This window comes from Suricata suricatta, chromosome 5 (assembly GCF_006229205.1).
Source record: "Suricata suricatta isolate VVHF042 chromosome 5, meerkat_22Aug2017_6uvM2_HiC, whole genome shotgun sequence".
NCBI lineage: Eukaryota > Metazoa > Chordata > Mammalia > Carnivora > Herpestidae > Suricata > Suricata suricatta.
This window is the reverse complement of record NC_043704.1, coordinates 104,289,393-104,310,058: the sequence shown is the minus strand read 5'-3', so window position 1 is coordinate 104,310,058 and position 20,666 is coordinate 104,289,393. Positions and strand designations below refer to the sequence as shown.

General features: G+C 39.8%; 1 protein-coding gene across 1 annotated transcript in view; it reads right to left on the bottom strand.

Annotated features, from left to right (window-relative positions):
* Window positions 1-10,691: 10,691 nt before the first annotated feature.
* Window positions 10,692-20,666, bottom strand: part of RARRES1 (retinoic acid receptor responder 1) — a 39,977-nt gene continuing 30,002 nt past the window's right edge. Inside the window, exons 3-4 of the mRNA XM_029938754.1 lie at window positions 12,053-12,115; window positions 10,692-11,516 (exon numbers count right to left, since the gene is read on the bottom strand). Coding sequence (XP_029794614.1) covers window positions 11,367-11,516; window positions 12,053-12,115 — 213 coding nt within the window. The 3' untranslated portion in view covers window positions 10,692-11,366. The remainder of the gene's footprint in view (window positions 11,517-12,052; window positions 12,116-20,666) is intronic.

Genomic DNA, 20,666 nt, shown 5'->3' with positions numbered 1-20,666 from the left:
GTTTCAAGAAAGACAGTATTACTTGTGTTGGAGACCAGTAACAGCCCTGGGAAGTCCGTATGCAGTGATTTCCAACCCACTAATTCTGGCTGCACTTTAAAAGTCACATGGGGAATTTAGGAAGAAACTCCCAGTCTAGCCCCTATATACTGGGACTCTTGGCTCAAGATCAAAAATTTTCCACTTGAGAGGCGTGTGGGTAGGTCAGTCAGTTAAGCATCCAACTTCGGCTCAGTCATGATCTCGTGGGTTTGAGCCCACGTCAGGCTCTGTGCTGAAAGCACAGCAGCCAACTGGTGCTCTCTCTCTCTCAAGAATCAACATTTAAAAAAAAGTTAAGCATTAAAAGTTTTCCACTTGATTCAAATATACAGGAAAGTTTAAAGACCAGTATTTCCTGCACTTCCAAGACATGAAATGGAAGGTTTGTTTAGATGTTTCGTATTGTTAATGTTCTTTTGTGTAATGTTAGAGTTTGGGCTCTAGGTTCTTAGTTGGATAACTCTACCTTTAAAGAAATGTGGTCAATTTTTGCCATTTTTTTCCTCCTTGCTCACTTCTTTTTATAAAAAGTTTTTTTACTGTTTATTTATTTTTGAGAGACAGAGCGTGAGCAGAAGAAGGGCAGAGAGAGAAGGAAACACAATCCAAAGCAAGCTCCAGGCTGCCCAACACGGGGCTCAAGCTCACGAACCGCAAGATTATGACCTGAGCCGAGCTCGGCTGCTTTAACCGACTGAGCCACCCAGATGCCCCACTCACTTCTTAGTTTTAAATCACTAAAATTTTATCAATTCTCAAATGTTAGGATTTTTCAAATTTAATATTTTTGAAATCTGGATGAGTTTTAAAATTGATGCAAGTGGAACTAGGCAGCCACCAGGTAGTAATAAATTGTGACTTGCAGCCATATATACATATATACATACATATATACGTATATATATACATATATATATAATCTTTGTAGAAGATACCTCTTTAGATTGTTAAAACTAAATTATTGAATGAGAACTTTAATTGCTGCCTCTGAAGTGTCTTCAAATAAATAACACTGGAGTGTATCCTTGAAATAGTCTGTTGTATTTACAAACAGCTTATTGTGAGCATTCATTTATCCATTCAAATAAGTGCCAGGCAGCAAGTTAGATGATAGTAGCACTTTGAAAGCTAGGAAAGGTCACAGAACAGGTCATAGAATTTTCTAACCTGAGAGAAATTGGTGGAATAAACTCAGGTCATCAAGAACTGTCATTCAGGAGCAAATATAGAAACTTCCAACTGACTTTCAGAATTTGTATAATTTCTAACAATTCATAATTTAGGTAGGAAAAATGAAACTGAGTAGAAGGCAATGGAATGCTAACAAAACCCTGGTATTATTTTGTATGTCTTGAAATTTTGAGAGTTCTAGAGATTAGGAAAATAAATGAGATGCTGAATATACCTGTCATTGGCTCAGTGACTCAGAAGAATTTAGACTCTTAGTGAAAAGAAGGGAATTTCAGAGTTTCATTTTACGTCAAGGCAGATGAAGAAATTTTTCTCTGTGGTTAGCTGAAAAAATCAATACTAGTAAAATCAGGTCAGCAATTTGAGTTTACACTAGAGAAGATGTCCTAATGGTGATATGAGGAATATTTAGTTGGTTTAACTTTTGGAGGTTTTATAAATTGAGACAACGAGTTGTATTTGTGTGTTGTCTATATGTGTAGAATTCCTCTTCGTAATCTGTTTAACTGAAATAAGTCTGTAACAGGGTTAGTATCTGATCGCATGATGGTCAAATTTGTGAGCCTAATCTCACTAATTTAAAATCTGCTTTTATGAGGAAAAGGACTTTGAGATAAATGAGACTAGAAAGCTGAAAGCACTTTCTGGCCCTTAATGTGATACAAAAAGTTGATTAAAGATCACAGGACATTGAATATGCTATTACTGTAATGCTCTCCAGACTTTTTGACGATTCCTTAGGGAACTTCAGGTAGACGTGTGGTTTTTGACTTGGCCTTGACATGATCTAATCATTCCTGTTGCTAGAATAGATGGCTATTTTAGAAAAAGTATTTTCTTTGCATTATTATATAGGTGGGAGATCTGGTGTTTCTTTTAAATGATTGTTTCTAGTGCTTCTGAACACTTAACGGTTCTTTAAATCAGGCAGATTTGGGGGAAGGTAAACACAAAGGATTGGGGTTTAAATAGAAAAATACATAAACTAGATCTAAAAAGTAACCATATCATCTGTCTTATTTTTTGCTTTGTAATAGTCCATGTCTATAAAACTTTTCACTTCAGTATAAACTTTTCTAATCCTCTAACAGTGTAGACTTAGAAGTAGTATTTTGGTATATCTTAAGGCTGATGCATCCAAGGAACTTGGCTAACGGTCCTGAGACAGTGATATAAGCATTCCATTCAATGGCCAAGGGCAGGCCACCCCACCATGTCCCGCTTTGGTATATTGATTATTTTGAATAAAAGTTGCTTAAGAGACAGACTATGCACAAGGACAATTCAACCATATCCTCGGTGCCTCTGAAAGCAGGAAATAAATGTCCCATGTGAAAAGGCACCCTGTCTAACAGAAGGTAAAGGCACATCTTATCACCAGAGATAGGCAATTTAGAGCCAAAGCCAAGAAAGCTACATAAACAACCCTTGTTACTTGTTACTGATTTACTACCTCAACCCTGTCAGTTTAGAATTCTTTAGTAATTGAAGCTCCCAAAGTTTTCTTAGTCCTATTCCTCACAGATTGTTTATAAAGTATTTTAAAAACTGCCCATTTTTAAAGGTCTCAGCTGTATTATTGAGCCTCCTGCACACATTAAAAAATTTTTTTTCTCTTGTTAATTTCATACCAACTTAATTCTTACACTAGCTGGAAGAACCTTGATGGGTAGAATGAAATTTAAATTCCTCCCCTACAGTTGGTGTATTTGGCAGGATCAACTTCCTCTGGAGAGTTGCTCTGAAGATTCTTCAGTTTTGAGATATGAGGACATCTGATCTATAGCCTGCAGAAGGTAAGATTTTTTTTTTTTTTATCACATCAGCCCCCCAGAATCTGTCTGCAGAATCTGGTGGAATGTGAGTAATGAGAAACTTTTTTTTTTCTTTAGCAGGAAAAAATCGTGTGGCACGAAGTCATTGGGCTTAGCAGGTCCTGGTAAAACTGTGGGTGAGGACTGTCGGTTTTAGTGATCCATTTCCTCCCAGAGATGGTCTTTGTTTTCCTTTGTTACAAAAAGGAATCACAGGGCAGACAGCAGGCAAAGGCTCTAGAATCCTGCTGTGTGGGCCAGCCTCACAGAACGATGAATTGATGGTTCTGTCAGACTGGTGTCTGTTCAGATGAACTTTGCCGGGGGTTAGTGTACACAGGAGGTAAAGGCTGTTGCCGTGGGAAGTCTTGGAAGTCGGAAGCCAAAGCTTCAAACTTGGTGGGCGTGGGATGAGCACTGAGAAGCTGTTAGCGTGCTCGCCACCTAACTTAGGGACTCTCATATGTTAGGAAAGTTGGTCACAGAACAGGTTAGATTGACAGTAATCCCCTGCCAAACAAGCCACCCCCCCCACGGGCACATCCATCCTAGTACTTGGCTCTGAGAGTCCCAACACTAAGTAAAGCTATTAATGTGCACCTCAGAAAAACCAGATTTCCTTTTATCCTGTCATATGTCCTAAGAGCTGGACTTTGTGGTAAGAATATTCTCTCTGGTCTTCGCCGTCTGGCTGGTACTTCGTAGGGGCACCTCGGTGGCCAAATAGACTGGGTTCCCAGGTACGCAGGCACAGGCAGTGCCGGGTCTCCCGGGAGTTTCTCATAAAAGGTCCTGGTCCATAGGGAGCCTTTGTTGTCTCATCCTTCATTGCTCGTTAGTGTTGGAAAGTTCCAGTCTAGTAGTGCCTGCCTGGTGTCACAGATTATTCATTTTTGTGGGCATAAACTTTTGTGTGATAGGGGCTGCATCCTGTCTAGGGACACCTCGTGCATCTTTGATTAAGCCATGAAAGGTCTTATTGGTTTGAGTTGCTCTTGGAATTAAGATTCTATGTGTCCGTGGCCAGAAGAGAGATCCTTTAAATTGGCTATATTTGAAAGAAAAATTATTTATGGAGAGCTCTCTATTGTCTGATTAGTATAATGACTAACCTTAATTACTCCCTGGATGAAGTAGGAAAATAAGTTGGACTTAAGACATTAATGTTCAGGGGCACCTGGGTGGTTCGTCAGTTGAGCGTCTGACTGAAGTTCGGGTCATGATCCCGCAGTTCGAGCCCCACATCAGTCTCTGTGCTGACAGCTCAGAGCCTGGCGCCTGCTTTGGATTCTGTGTCTCCCTCTCTGCACCACCCCTTGCCTCTCTTGTGCTCTCTCTCTTCTCACCCCCCCCAAAAAAAAAAAAAAAGACATTAATGTCCACATCTAACATAAATTCCCTTTCTTAAAATCCAGCCCCATCTGCTTATGTCAGCTTTCCCTGGAAGATTTACAGAGAACACTCTGGTTTAAAGGAGACAGGCTACTCAGGCTAGTTATGAAAATGCTGAAAGCCAGAAAGGGAATTTACCAGAAGCGCCTGGGACAGGCCACAGGGCTTGCTTTGCTGCAGTCAGGCTCCTAGAGCTAAAGGCTTTTCTGCGCAGTGACTTTTGCAGATGTACCCTAGACGCAGCCATTGCAAAACCTGCATGACTCATGAATAGCAGCAGAGTTTTGAATTAAAAAGCCACTTTCAGAAGATCCTACCAAATTTAGAGAAGAATTAGATTAATGGCTATTTACAACCCCACCCACAGAGACCTTGACTAGCTGCTAAGGTGAGTTCTTCAACCCCATGATTCTACTGTGGTTATTAGTCCAGGCAGGTCCCTGGAGAAACACTCCCTTCAGAGAGGAAACGGAAGACCGAAATTTCTCGTAGACCTCCTACAAATGAATTGGAGAAGGCCAATATTCAGGCACCAATGGAAGCCAAAATTAAATTCTATACTCAGAAAAAAGGCTTTTGTTAAAATGCTTGATACAAACTTTACAAAGGCATACTAAATCTTTTGATTCCTTTTTTAGCTGAAAATCTTCCTGACATAAAACTCTAAAACTTTAATTCATAAGGCAGATCAGGGGCGCCTGGGTGGCTCAGTTGGTTAAGTGTCTGACTCTTGATTTTGTTTCAGGTCATGATCTCAACGGTTCACGGGATCCAACCCCACATCTGGCTCTGCACTGACTGTGGAGCCTGCTTGGGATTCTCTCCCCCTCTCTCTCTGACCCTCCCCACTTTCTCAAAAACAAATAAATAAAAACTTAAAAAAAGGGCAGGTCAATCCATAGATATTCAGGCTATCATCCATTTCTTTGAGGGACTTGGAAACAACAGTCTTTGTCTTACAAATTGCTACAAAACTAGAAATGGAACTCCAGAAACCCTTCAAGCCCACCCTTTTGTTTTAAATTTTAATTCCAATAAAGTTAACATAGAGTATTACATTCATTTCAGGTGTACAATATACTGATTCAACACTTCTGTACATTACTCTGCTTTGTTTTTTAAATTTTTTTAATGTTTTATTTATTTTTGATACAGAGAGAGAGAGCATGAGGGGCAGAGAGAGAAGGAGACACAGAACCGGAAGCAGGCTCCAGGCTCTGAGCCAGCTGTCAGCCCAGAGCCTGACACGGGGCTCGAACCCACAAATGTGAGATCTGACCTGAGCTGAAGTCGGAGGCTTAACTGACTGAGCCACCCAGGCGCCCCTACTCAGTGCTCTTCATGGTAAGTGCACTCATTAATCTCCTCACTGTTTTCATTCATCCCCCCTCGCACCTCCCTTCTGGTAACCATCAGTTAGTTCTCTATAGTTAAGAGTCTGCTTATTGATTTGTCGTCTTTTCCTCTTTGCTCATGTGTTTATTTCCTAAATTCCATATATGAGTGAAATCATATGGTATTTGTCTATCTCTGACTGATTTATTTCCCTTAGCATTATACTCTCTAGCTCCATCCATGTCATTGTAAATGGCAAGAATTCATTCTTTATTATTAAATAATATTCCAGTGTGTGTGTGTACCACCTCTTCTTTATTCATCTCCCATAGTTTGGCTACTGTAAATAAAGCTGCTATAAACATTGGGGTTTGTGTATTCTTTTGAATTTGTGTCTTTATATTTTGGGGGTAAATACCTAGCACTGCAATTACTGGATCATAGAGTAGTTCTATTTTTAACTTTTTGAGGAAACTCCATACTGTTTTCCAAAGTAACTATACTAGCTTGCATTCCCACCAACAGTGCACAACGGTTTTTCTTTTTTCTCCACAACCTGTCCAACATTTGTTGTTTCTTGTGTTTATTGTAGCCATTCTGACAGGTGTGAGGTGGTATCATTGTAGTTTTGATACGTATTTTCGTGATGATGAGTGATGTTGAGCATCTTTTCATGTGTCTTTTGGCCATCTGGATGTCTTTTTGGAGAAATGTCTGGTCATGTCTTCTGTCCATTTTTAATTGGATTACTTGTTTTTTGGGTGTTGAGTTGTATCAGTTCTTTATATATTTTGGATACTAACCCTTCATTGAATAAGTCATTTGCAAATATCTTCTCCCATTCAGTAGTTTGTCTTTTAGTTTATTTCCTTTGCTGTGCAGAATCTTTAATTTTGATGTAGTCCTAATAGTTTATTTTTTGCTTTTATTTCACTGGCGATAGAATTTTAAAAAGAGAAAAGAGGCTTTTTTGAAATACAAACTGCTGAAAAGGCTGTTATCCTGAGACTCTAGTCAGTATAACCCAAAAAGTTCACCTTGTAGAAAACTTGGATTCTTTATGTCTTTGTGATACAAATTTTGTAACACCATCTTCTCTGGAACCTAAGAGTCGTTCTTTGAAATACAAACTTAAAGGAGAAGTTTCTCATCAGATAAAGAGAGAGGGAAAAGTATTTGGAAATCAGGCCTATCATGTCCTCACCACAAATATTAATAAAAATAAAAGCTGGTAGATTTTTGTGTGTGCGTTTTTGTGTATATGGATATAGCTAAAAAATGTTTGTAAAGGAGTTTTATTTAGGTGGTCTGAAGGCAAGTGCTTATAAGAATTGGGCATTCTACTACCACCAGTGTTTTTCAAGTTCACAGTCTCTGAAAAAATATTTGGTTTGAAGCTAACTTAAAGTTTTTGGTTTAAATTAGACATGTTTTTAGGGGCCTCTGGGTGGCTCAGTAGGTTGAGCATCTGACTCTTGATTTTGGTTCAGGTCATGATCTTACGGTTGGTGCTACTGAGCCCAGGATCCACTCTCTCTTTCTCTGCCCCTCTTCCACTTGTGCGCTCTCGCTCGCTCTCTCTCTCTCAAAATAAACATTAAGAAAACCCAAATGTTTCTAATAAAAAAAAGACCAAAGTTTAAAGTTACCAGCATTAAAGTTAGAACTTTTAGGGGCGCCTGGGTGGCTTCGTTGGTTGAGCACCCAACTCTTGATTTTGGCCGGGGTCACGATCCCAGGGTCGTGGGGTCGAGCCCACCGGGGGCTCTATCCTCGGTGTGGCGTCTGCTTGAGATTCTCTCTCCCCCGCTGTGCCCCTTTCCCCCACTCTCATCCTTCTCTAAAAGTAAAGAATAAAATTAATACCTGCATTCTGCCTGGGTTTACTCAGAGTCAAATAAGTTTATGTTGTCTCTGTTATAAAATGTTTTAAAGATAATGTAGTCGGGAGGATGGCTGATTTTGTCTGCTGTCTCTAAGTTTTTATGGGTAACTGAAACAAGGTTGGTGAGAACAGGTAACCTGAATAGATGTAAATAAAAAAAATTTTAGGTAAACTCTTTAACAAAAAGATTTGGGGAAACTCTGTAACCTCGAAACTCTGAACTTTTCCTAAGTTTAAGTGATGAATTATGCTGAATTCATTGAATATCTGGGTCATTTCCGAATAAGACAAAATAAGAAACATTACTAAACATAAGTTTATCTACTTTTGGTTTCCTTATTACAGAGAAACCAAAAATCAACGTGGGTCTGTTGGTAAACATGTTTTGTGCTTTATTAAAAGATATTTACTATGAAGAAACATCTTAGAAATTATAAAATGTGTTTATAAATTTGTCAGTGTAAAAATTGCTGGTATAACAGGAAATTCACAATTGCTTACTACTTAGGTTTCGCCCCAAAATTAAATAAACATTAAAAATTTTTAATTTGATTTTAATTTAATCTGTCAGCACAGAGCCCGACGCGGGGCTGGAACCAACAGACTGCGAGATCCTGAGCGGAGCTGAGCTGAAGTCTGCGCTGGACCAACTGAGCCACCCACGCGCCCCTCACCTTGGCCGGTTTTAAATGTTTTCTCATTTACAGACAATCCTACTTTTACTCAGATGCTTTTACAAGAGCTTCCTGCAGATGGGTTTCATCTTCAGTGAGACTTGTGGAAACAATTCGGAGTACAGGTTTCTGATGACCTTAAGATTATAAAACTGAACGGGATAAGAATTTCGGGAACTAGTGGAAAAACTAGACTCCAACAGAATAAGAATTAATAACATAAGAATGATTCTAATTTCTGTGACATTTTTGTTGGAACCATTAGTGATTTTTAATTTTTTTTTCAAATTTAAGGAACGTTTCTTCTCTTACACTATGACTTACAGCAATTTGATAAATGTTTCAATTTGTTTGCAAAGGTATATTTTGTCTTTTTTTCCCCTACCTGATTGTAAGAATACTGAGTTTAGGATTTCCAGAACATTTTCATAATAATTTTTATTTGCATAAGTTCAATAAAAATCTGTTCTCCTTGTAACAGGACACAATTAGAAACATTGGTTATATTACCAAAGTTTTCACTGGAATGCCGTATTTGACTCAGACATGACCAGAACAGCTTTAAGTTGACTTTATGGACCTAATAAAGCTCCTTAGAAAAACCTGAATCCAGGTTTCCCAAGCAGCCTTTCTAGGTGAGTAAAGAAGTTTCCTCTGTTGCAGGTGCAAGAACCTCAGGGTATTTGGGGGCCTCGAGGGGAGAACTTAACCGCAAACAGTAGGTATTACAGGCAGTTGGCTTGGCTTCTGGGCCTTCAGAGGCTGTTAAAAGTCCAGTCAGGTGATTGATTCCTTACAAAAAGTTCAAGCAAAGCAGATGTCAAAGAACCTGTATCATCACTCTTCTTGCTGTACTTATGTCAGTAATCAAGTCCAGTTTATTGAAACTAGATTTATTTTGCAAATGAATTAACCTTAATCTGGTTATCTCTGGTAAAATAAGGGTGAATATAGAGGGAAGAATTTTGTTTCACTAACACACCTTTGTGTAAATTAGATTCCAATACAGTTCATTACAGAATGGACTAGATACTGACACACTTTTTAGTTTCCTTTAGTGCCTGGCTACAATTCTTCAAATGAATGAATGTCTTCTATTTTTTCCCCCATCCTTTTGACTTGGAATCATTTGAGAACTAAAACTGCCTTTTTTATTGAAGCCCTGCAAACTGAGTACGAACAATTTGGTGTAAACTTCAGAGAAGTCACCAGAACAGCTCCTATATAATCTTCGTGCCTGCTCTTCCCCGCAAAACCATCACCAGAAACACTCAAACTACAAAGAAAATCTGCCACATCTGCCCTAAAAGCATCTATCTGAAGATGCTTTAAGCCTGCATCTAGAAATCCTCTCGACCAGCTACCCTCAGAAGCCAGAAACTGGTTCATAATTTGACCTAGTCATTAACCATTGTTGTTGTTCTATTTCCATAAAAATGCCTCTTATTACCTGATTATTTGAACCATAGGCTTAACTTTGAGAAGACACCTGTATCCTGAATGAGTTTAACTGAATTAACCTATGGTCAGTATTAAGGCACTGATTCAACAAGAAGGAATAATCTACCAGCTAAACTTGTATGTGATGTGTGGAACTTCCGGGGCGGCGCCAGTGGAGAGAACCGTAGGAGCCAAGGGTAAGCCACCCCACAGTGTCTCACTTTGGCATATTGGTTATTTTAAGTAAAAGTTACTTAAGAGACAGACCATATAGGAGGGCCGCTCGGATCCCCGTTTTTCAGGAGGAAATAAAGCCCCCATGTGAAAAGGAAATAGCCTTCCTATACCACGAGGTAAAGAGACAAACTTATCAGAGACAGGACAGGAAGACTGTACAGACAACCCTTGTTACTAATTGACACCTCAACCCAAAGTCTGTTTAGAATTCCTTGCTACTTGGAACTCCCAGTTTTCTATGTCCTGTCAAGTCCTTATAGATTTATCCTGTCTTTAAAGTATAAAAACTGACTGCCTTGGTCACTTCTTTAGATCTCAGCTGCATTATTGAGCCTCTCTGCACATGTAGTGAAACTTTTTTTTTCTCCTGTTAATCTGTCTTCCCCTCTAATTCTTAGACCAACTGGAAGAACCTTGATGGGTAGAAGAAAATTTAAATTCTCCCCCTACAAAGGACAGGAATTTTGAGAGGCAAATGATGGCTATTTTCCTGGATCACTTCTTCCTGCCTTGGGGAGGTACTCCACTGAATTTGATTATGATACATAGTATGTTTACTTTTATAAATTAATTTAGGCCAACACTGGGGTGCAAATTTGTCATTATAGATAAGAACTGTACATATTTGATGGAATAGTGATATAGCTGAAATTCTATTTAATAAATTTGCAGACACTCCACTTTATCCATGAAACACTATATTTTTATTTATAAAATTTGAATTAAGCAATATTAAGAGTTCATTTAATTCAGTTTAACACAAATTTTGCCTATGTATACAAATCTCTATAAACACACTGAACACATTTTATAAAGAAAAGTAGATATCAAAAAAGAATACTTGCTTGAAATGATAAATATTAAAGTTTGTTCTAAACTGGTACTATTTTCCCTGCAATTTGCTTTCATTGAAATATATTATCTTTTTAATATACTAAGTAGAAGGAATTTAGCAACAGAAAATAGTTGGCTATGCTACGTTCAAAGTAATGACAAATATAGCTTTAAAGGTAAGGTCATCAATTTGTGTTTTCTTTTGCTAAATACTTATTGATCCAGTTACAGTATACACTAATTGATTGTTTTACATTTTAGGGCTGAAACCCTGAGAAACCTGTGGAGTAAACTGTTTAGCACTGAGAGAGTTCAGTATGCTTATGTTTCCAGAATTAACCAAATAAACCAATCGAAAAACAAAAACCCCAGAATATTTTAATTAAGTATTATAATTGCAGGCTTGCTCAAAAATATTAGAATCCTTTATACCTTACCTATTTTAGCAGAATAATGCTATACACTATTTAATAGAGTCACTTTGTTTAGAATTTGGTATAAGCAGGACTTTTGTTTTTCTTTTCAGAAATTATTAAGCTCTGTTGGTGCCACAGCTGAACCTTCTTCATTTCCCGAGGCTTCTTTTGGTGTCTGTAGCTCTTGACAGCGGTACTTCACTTTAAGCGGCTTGCCAGGGTACCAGACCAAGTGAATACGACAGGGAATGATTTCCTAGAAAGTAAGAGTTCTAAACACTATGAGCTGCAAACATTTCTGGTGAAAGCATTTCTGCATCCTAGGAGCGCTGACAACACTGACTCTGTCTTTGACCGTCGTCTTGCTCATGCCTGTGCAATGACCACCCTCGGGACCATGGTCCAGGCCGCTGTAGGCAGCATGCCCCGCCCCCAGTGCAGGACAGCTTGTTTTGTCTCTCCTAATGTTGTTGTGACAAGTAGGGGAGCTCACGCACTGCCCACACCTCCAACCCTGCAGGGATGGGGCCACTAGGCCTGTGAAAATATTAGACCGCTGCCCTCGCCACAGTGACCTCACACGTCCCCTTGTCTATACAATCTGTGCACTAACAGTCCCGGCTCTGCGGTGCCTGCCGGTCCCACTGTCAGTCAGTGACCCTGAACACAGCTAGGTGTAAACTGTGTGCAGCTGCCCACTCTGTTTATTTGGTCTCAAGGTGCCTGCTCAGTTTGGATGATACTCTGTTTCCCTCCTCTACCTTCTAACATCTATACAATTCTGTGTTTTACCTGGGTTGAGAATTCGTGGAGTAGAACGGTATAATCAAAATCGATTGCGTCGTCATTTGTTTTCTAGAGAAAAGAAAAGAATTAGTGTAATAAATAGGATAGATTTATATTAGCTCAGAGTTCAGAGGGCTTCTATCATTATAAATTCTTGTTTGGACAAGTGCCTTGAATCTCCTGCCGCCTGTTCGATTCTAGCCTCGGCTCCTTAGGTAGTAGCCTGCATGGCGATATGAAAGCCAGGGTTCCTTACTGTATTGTCACCGAGTTAGATGAAAATCTAGTTGGCTATTTGTCTATCACTATCCTCTCTAATATGTGTGGCTCGTGGTAGAGGCTAAGTCCTGTGGGGACAGGGAGAATCTCTGGACAGCTTTGGAATCTAAATACTGTATATGCACCTCCATGCGATATGTTAAACCCCAATATGCCAGACACTCGGATAAGGGGCAGGGCAACCGGTATTTCTAAAATGCTAAACACCTTATACATTTATCATGTAATTCTCTGTCCTACAGAATATGTATTACGAGCCTGGCTTTACAGGGGAAGTAACTCGAGATTACAGCTGGTAACTGAAAAATGGGATTTAAACCCGGATTTACAATTTTTTAAAATTTAAAATCAGGTTAGTTAACATATAGTGTAATAATGGTTTCAGGAGTAGAGTTCAGTGATTCATCGCTTACCTATAACACCCCGTGCTCACCCCAACAAGTGCCCTCTTTAAGGCCCCTCCCCCACCCTTTTCCCCTCCAGGATTCCTTATACACTGCTTCTAAAACCAGTCTGCTGGATATTTATGGGCAGACAATTTACCATGTATTTCTAGCTTTGAAAAATTGGTTTTACTTATAAACTTGAAGTATTTTCTCAAGCCAATGCCTTTTTATTCTGTTTTGGAAAACAGCAGTCCTGAAGAAAATCCTAGCGGTCTCTAGATTCTAGGCAAAAAAGAGGCAAATCCTGAAACAAACAATGGGTTTCCAGCTCTATTTGATAAACTCTTTTGCTACACACACAGTGTTACACCTTTTTTAATAAAAAAATTTGGATTATTAATGCTTTAAGCCCTGTACTCTTTAATTAAGACCTTCCTCAATAACATTATTAAACTTCTACATTTTAGGTTTTGTAGATTCTTCCTCCTCCCAGAGGAAGCGCCCTTACCTCAAGCCAAAAGGCAGGGCTTATTTTAAAAAACGCAGAACAGGATACTGCACATCCCAGCCTGGCAAAGTGTTCCGGGTTGGGCTTCTCTGCAAGAAGTTGTTATTTTTACTGTTATTCAGAAATAATCTCCTTGGCTTCTATTCAAATTGTCACAAATGCCAAAGCCTTATAATCCAAAATGATGATTTACTCACATTTTCAGCACTTTCATCTTCCTAAAGATGGACTGGAGGGGTTTTGTTTGTTCCTCCTTCCTTACTAATGATCCCCACCAGAACCAGTGTGGTTTTCGCAGAGTAAGTAGGCTAACAGTATTAGTAATATGCCATCCAGAGTAGATTTCGTAGTTGGATAAATAAGGTAGACAACAAGGTTTCCATACTGCACCCTTGGCTCGTGGGGGCCTCTGGGGAGGGAAAGGCCTTGGGCTGAGTGCTGGTTTGCAGGACAGTTTGGGTGCTGACAGTGTTTGATCTGGAGAGATGCGTTTTAGAACAATGCTCACTTTAACCTTTAAATATGAATTGAGAAAAGGAAAAGGTGTAGGGAAAGTCCTCTAATCAGTCCTTATGGCATTAGGAATAACATCTATTCTTGAGTTCTGAAGTAGTAATTGTGCCCCTCAGAGGCATCTTGCTTTAGATCTGTGTTTTAGTTGTTACCCCCTCTTCTCTCTCAGGCCTTGTTCATTTGGAACTATGAGTTTGTAAGCCTGCACTTCCTTACACTATTGCGTTAAAAGGAGACTAACCCTGGGTATAAAGATAGTAATTCTCACCCAAAAAGATTTCAGAAAAACTATAATCTCTATACTTTGCTGAGACCCAGGGCACCTGCAGTCACTTCCTGCTTCTGTGCTGTCTTGGCTTATCGGCCCGCCACTTTCCTGTAGCTCGATTAGAACAGTGTATCTGATCTCAGTGACTTGTTAAACACTGTTTCTTGTTTTGCTTCTCTTGCTGAAAGATCATGAGAATCCTTAGTGGCTACCAAATAGCAAAACCTGAAAATCTATATGGTTATGTGCATACTTTAAGGAAATGGACAGCAGGAAAACAGTATCCAATGGAAAAAAGACATCCTCTTTAACAGGTGGTGCTGGGAGAACTGGACAGCAACATGCAGAAGAATGAAACCAGACCACTTTCTTACACTGTACACAAAAATAATACAAAATGGATGAAAGACCTGAATGTGAGACAGGAAGCCATCAAAATCCCAGAGGAGAAGGCAGCAAGCAACCTCTTTGACCTCGGCTGCAGCAATTTCTTGCTTGACACATCTCCAAAGGCAAGGGAATTAAAAGCACAAATGAACTACTGGGACCTCATCAAGATAAAAAGCTTCTGCACAGCAGAGGAAACAATCAACAAAACTAAAGGGCAACTGACGGAATGGGAAACAATATTTGCAAATGATGTATCTGATGTGTATCAACTTGGAAATCGGATTTACCAAGTGATTCAGTGATTTAGATTTTTGTTAATTTCAAAGACTTCAGTAAATTTGTTAGTCCTCATGTTGTAGGCTCTAAGCGATGAAGTGATCTACCTTGGGTGACCCAGCAAGCCAGTAACATCGCTCAATTTTTATCCAAAACCCAAATCCCACAGGGTAAGAAAGGCTAAAGCTCCTACTAAGTGACTGTTCTCTACATTTTTGTTTTCTTAACTCTATAATTACTGGTCCCAATTTTCCCACTTGTAGTTTGGGTTAGTGATATTAACGGACACGTGATAGACAGAAATGGAGCTGCTGTATTTGGGCCGTACTGTGTCCTGGTGGTTTTTAGTTTGGTGATGTGTTATGTGCAGCAGCAAATGAAAAGAAAGCACTGACATTAAAAAAGCGGGGAAGATGGCAGAGTGGGAGGACCTGAGCACCCTAATGCCATGGACACACCCAAGCAACAACTACATGTTCTTACAGCTCACTCTGAAAACAACCTGAAGCCTGCAGACCAGAGCTTCCACAACTGGTTGTAGAGGAGGCCACATCAAAGAAGCCAGCAAAGGGCGCCTGGGAGGCTCAGCCGGTTAAGCATCCAACTTCAGCTCAGGTCGGGATCTCACAGTTTGTGATTTTGAGCCCCACATCGGGCTTACTGCTGTCAGTGCAGAGCCTGGACCCTGCTTCAGATTCTGTGTCTCCCTTGCTCTTGGCCCTTCCCCTGCTTGTGCTGTGTTTCTCTCTCAAAGATGAATAAACAAACATTAAAAAATAATAATAACACTGAAGTTTAAAAACAAAAAAAAAGCCTAGCAGAGGTGGAGACACAGTTGGGAAGCAGACCTGACATGACTAGGCACAAATGGGAAGGATATCACAAGCACAGAAGAATAAAAGGATCAGACCTCACACCAGGCACCCCTGGCCTGGGGATCCTCCTAGAAAGAAGAGTCCCCGTGACATTTACCTATGAAATAAGTGGGGCTTCGCTCTGGGAGAGATGGAGGGCCATAGGAAATAGTCTCTGCCCTTCAGGAGCCAGGATGCTAAATAGTAAGGCCAAGACAGAGCACAAAGGGAGCACTTTGCAAAACACCTGGGGTGTATGTGAAGGGGATTTATTGACTGATTTTAGGCCATGGGCCAAAGGGACAGGGATCTACAGGAGCTTTCTCCAGGAACAAAAGTGCTGGGTGTCCTCTTGCCCTCCTCAGCCTAAATAGCCAGATGCTTGTGGGAGCCAGTTCTGATACTTTGCCTCTACCTTGCCAGGAGTGGAAATGTGCCACCCCCCCACCCCGGAGTTCCCTTGCAGACCCACCACACCCAGTAGGCAATGCTGGTAAGAACCAGTGCCCCCTCAAAGTGATTCCTGCCCTAGGTAGGGGAGGCAGAGAGGACCCTAAAACCCAGCATGCCCACCGTTCCTGGGGCTGGGCTTCTCAGCTGCTGTAGACAGGAGACTCAACAGCATGGAGAGCCAACCCTCCACCGTGTGCCTGCAGCAGGCAAAACAGGTCATTGCACCAGCTGAGCTGAGGGCCAGCCCCAATCACTGACATGCTCACAGCAACAATAGCTTGGCAAAAAAGGGAGGTGCACATAGCCCACACGGGGACGTCTCTGAGCATGTGGTTCTGAAGACGGGTTGGAGGGACTGTGCTATAGGATACCACAGGACTGCTTCTACACAGGCCACTACTTTCCAGCGGAGAACACTCAAAGTGAGGAGGCAGAGGAATACATCCCACATATAAGAATAAGACAAAATCACAGAAAAAGTAAATGAAATAAACAATAGGCCTGATAAAGAGAGTGAAGTAATAGCCATAAAGGAGCTCACTGTGCTTGATAAAAGAGTAGATGAACCCAGTGAGAATGTCAACAAGAACCAGTCAGAGATGAAGGATTCAATACCTGAAATGAAAAATACAATAAAGGGAAACAGACTAGAGGAGGCTGAAGAACAGACTGGTAATGGGAAGCATTCAAGCTGAACAGCCAAAAGAATAAAAAAATGAGAGTAGATGAAGGGATCTCATCAGGCATAATAATATTCACATTATAGGGATCCCAGAAGGAGAGGGAGAAGGGGGCAGAAAACATGAACATATAATAGCTGAAAATCTCGAAAACTTCTCTGATCTGAGGAAGGAAACAGACATCCAAGTCCAGACATCATGCAGAGCCCCAAGCAAGATGGACAAAGAATGTCCACACCAAGACACATAATGATGACAATGACAAACATAATGAGACAGAGTTTAGAAGGAGCAAGAGAAAAATAGTTATATAAAAGGGAAACCCCGAGAGGCCGTTAGCTAATATTTCAGCAGAAACTTTGCAGGCCAATGGCAGTGGTATGATGTATCAAAGTGCTGAAAGGAAAAAAACCTATAACCAAGAATACCTGACAAGGTCATCATTCAAAATTCAAGGAGAGATAAAGAGTTTCCCCAAACAGAAATTAAAGGATTTCATTACCACAAACCAGACTTAGAAGAAAATGTTAAAGAGAATTCTTTAAGTGGAAAGAAAAGGCCATAATTAGAAAAAAATGTTGAAAGGAAAATTTCACTGGTAAAAACAAACAATAAAGGTAGTAGATTAATTACTAACGAAGCCAGTATGGAGGTTAAAACACAAAGGTAGTTTATGCAATTTTATCTAAAAAAATTTACTCAAGGAATACACAAAATAGAAATATGTAAAATTAGATATACATAAAATGGGGGGTAAAGTAGTGCTTTTACAATGTGTTCAAACTTCAGTGACCATCAACTTAGGACAGATTGCTCTCTCTATAGAATGTTATACACTAATACCATGGTAACCACAAATTAAAAACTTGTGATACACAAACTAAAGAGAAAGCAATTCAAGCAAAACACAAAAGAACACCATTAAACAACATGGGAAGAGACAAGAGAAGAAAGGAACACAGAACTACAAAAACAACCAGAAAACAATGAACAAAATGGCAAGAAGTATGTGTCCATCAATAATTCTTTAAATATAAATGCTCTAAAGGCTCCAGTCAAAAGACAAAGGGTGACTAAGTGAATAAAAAAGCAAGATCCATCTATATGTCGCATACAAGAGATTCACTTCAGACTAAACACACAAGAAAACTGAAAGTGAAGAGATGGAAAATGATATTACATGCAAATGGAAGCAATAAAAAAAGCCAGGGTAGCAATATTTAGATATAATAGATCTTAAAACAAAGACTATAGCAAGAGACAAAGAAGGACATCACATAATGGTAAAGAGATCTATTCCACAAGAGCATATAACATTGGTAAACATATGTGACTAATATAGGAGCATGTAAATACATGAAGCAAGTATTCGCAGACAAAGGGAAGACACAATGACAGTAGGGAACTTTAACACACCACTTATGTTGACAAATGTATCATCCAGGCATAAAATAAGGAAACAGGTTTTGATTGACATATTAGACTAGATGGACTTAAATTTGTTACATGTTTCATGGCCTAAAATGGAGAATATTTTGTGTATGCTTGAAAAACTCTATTTTGGATGTAATATTCTGTGTATACAGAACAAACAAAGTTCAAAGTCATTCGAAGGAAATAAAGATTAGATGGAAATAAGAATAAAAAATAGAAAAGATCAATGAAGCCCAGACCTGGTTCTTTGTAAAGATAAAATTCATTAACCTTTAGCCAAACTCATGAACAAGTAGAGAAGTAAAATTAGAAATGAGAAATAAATGACACCACAGGAATACAAATGTTTATAAACATACTAAGAAAAATTAAATGCCAATAAATTGAACAACCTCAAAGAAATGCGTAAATTCCTAGAAAAACACAATCTTCCAAAACAATCAGGAAGAAATAGAAGTCAGAAAAGACTGATTACTAGTAACAAAACTTAATCAGTTAAAGAAAAACCCCAAAACTCCCCACAAGCAAAAGTCCAGGACCAGAAGCCTTCATAGGTGAATTCTACCAAACTCTTGAAGAAGAATTAATATGAATTCTTCTCAAACTATTACAAAAAAGGGGAAGGACAACTAGCAAGTTCATCTGAGTCTAGAATTATCCTAATGTCAAAACCAGACAAAAACACTACAAGAACAGAAAACTACAGGTCAATATTCCTGGTGAATATAAATATAAAAATACTCAACAAAATATTAGCAAACTGAATCCAACAGTACATTAAAAGGATCATTCAGGGAGAGGGGTCAAGATGGTGGAAGAGCATGGAAGGTTTTTTTGTTTTTGTTTTTACATCTCTTGTCCCTAAAATGCAACCAGATCAACACTAAACCATCTTGCATACCTAGAAAACAGATGTGAGGATTAACACAACAATCTGCACAACCTGAACTACAGAACTCCACAGGTACACAGTGTGGAGAGGTAAGGAAGCTGTGGAGGGCAGGGAGCGGGTTTTGCTTCTGGAGAGAGGACGGAGATGGGGGATGGGGGAAGAGTACAGGAAAAAAGAACACCGCCCCCAAAAAGCAGCTGGAGAAAAAGTGGAAGAATGGAAACAGCCACAGGGACTGAATAAAAGAGAAAGGAGACAGTGTAAATTCCATTAAGACTCTAAACAGGGGGAGTGCAGAGTCTGAAACTCCATGGCTCCATACCTGGTGGTACTCTGGTGGGAAGGGCGAATCCCCAGGAGAGGAGAGCGAGGACCAAGGGGTCCTCAGCCACATGGGTAGAGGCAGTTTCCCTGCTGGGAGGACATTTGGTAGAGGCTGTGCACCCACCTCACAGGCAAAGATTCCAGCAGACCCCAGAGAAAACCACATTTGCTGGTGCTGGAACAAAGGGCGTTAAGGAGAAAGCCCAGCACCAGATATGTAGGGTGATTTTCCATAAACCCTGAAACGCTGCTGCTACATGATCACACTTTTTCAGGGTTGGGCTGGCACCCAGTCTATGAGCACCCAGCAGGATGGTCTCAGGAATGTTCCTAGGGGTGGGCTGGCACCTGGCCATTGATAGCAATACCCTCCCCAAGAGGGTCTGAGCGGTTCAAAGATGTAGTCCCTCAGAAGTGAGGGGTTGGGAAACACAGCCCCATTTGGGATAAAACTCGAGAGGTAATGCCTGGAAGCCTGGCGCTGTGGTTCTGATACTTTGGTACTGTGTAGCTGGCTGGCACCATTTTCACCCCTCCTGTCCGTGCACATACACGTGCCACAGCAATCCACCCCGGTAATATGTGCAGCTACAGCTAATGGAGAACGGAGCTGTTCCACTAAGCCCTGCCCAGCTGAGCCAGCAGCATTCCTGACAAACACAAGTCTCTCCCCAGCTTAGGTTACTGACTATAAAGTGCTTCAAAATTTGACTTCTATGAGGAACTAGATGTAATTTCAATTGTATTTCATTCTGTTTGCTGGTTCTCTTATTCAATTTTTAAAATTTTGTTTTCTTATTGAATACAGAAAAAATTTTTATTTTCCATTTTTTAACATATGCAATTATTTTCCATCATTTACAATACAGTAGTTACAATGACACTCCAAATGGATAAGCAAAGTAAAAAATCAGAACCCCAACTTATATTTCATGTAATTAGACTTATACAGAAATTAGAGGGTTAAGTAACAACTAGTTAATCACCTAATTTCACAGCTATCTGAAGTGGCAATGATTATATAGCAGCTTATCTAAGATACATTCAAGATACATGATACAATTTATTACTTGCCCATAAGCTACAACACAGCCTGCTTAATACCTTTACTTAAATTCCACCTCTATGCTACAATATACTTGAGGTCCATGCAAAAAAGTAGCTACCTTTTATATAGGAAATGGATGATTAAGTCTTTGGTGTTGTAAAAGCAACTTCATTTGAACATAACCGCCCCCATCACCAAAAAAAAGAAGAGGAAAAAAAAAGTAATGAAAATAATAAGGGAAAAACCCAAGACACACTTCCTAGGGGGAAAAACAACAACAACAAAAAAAACATCATGTTAATTTCTGTCCTTGAC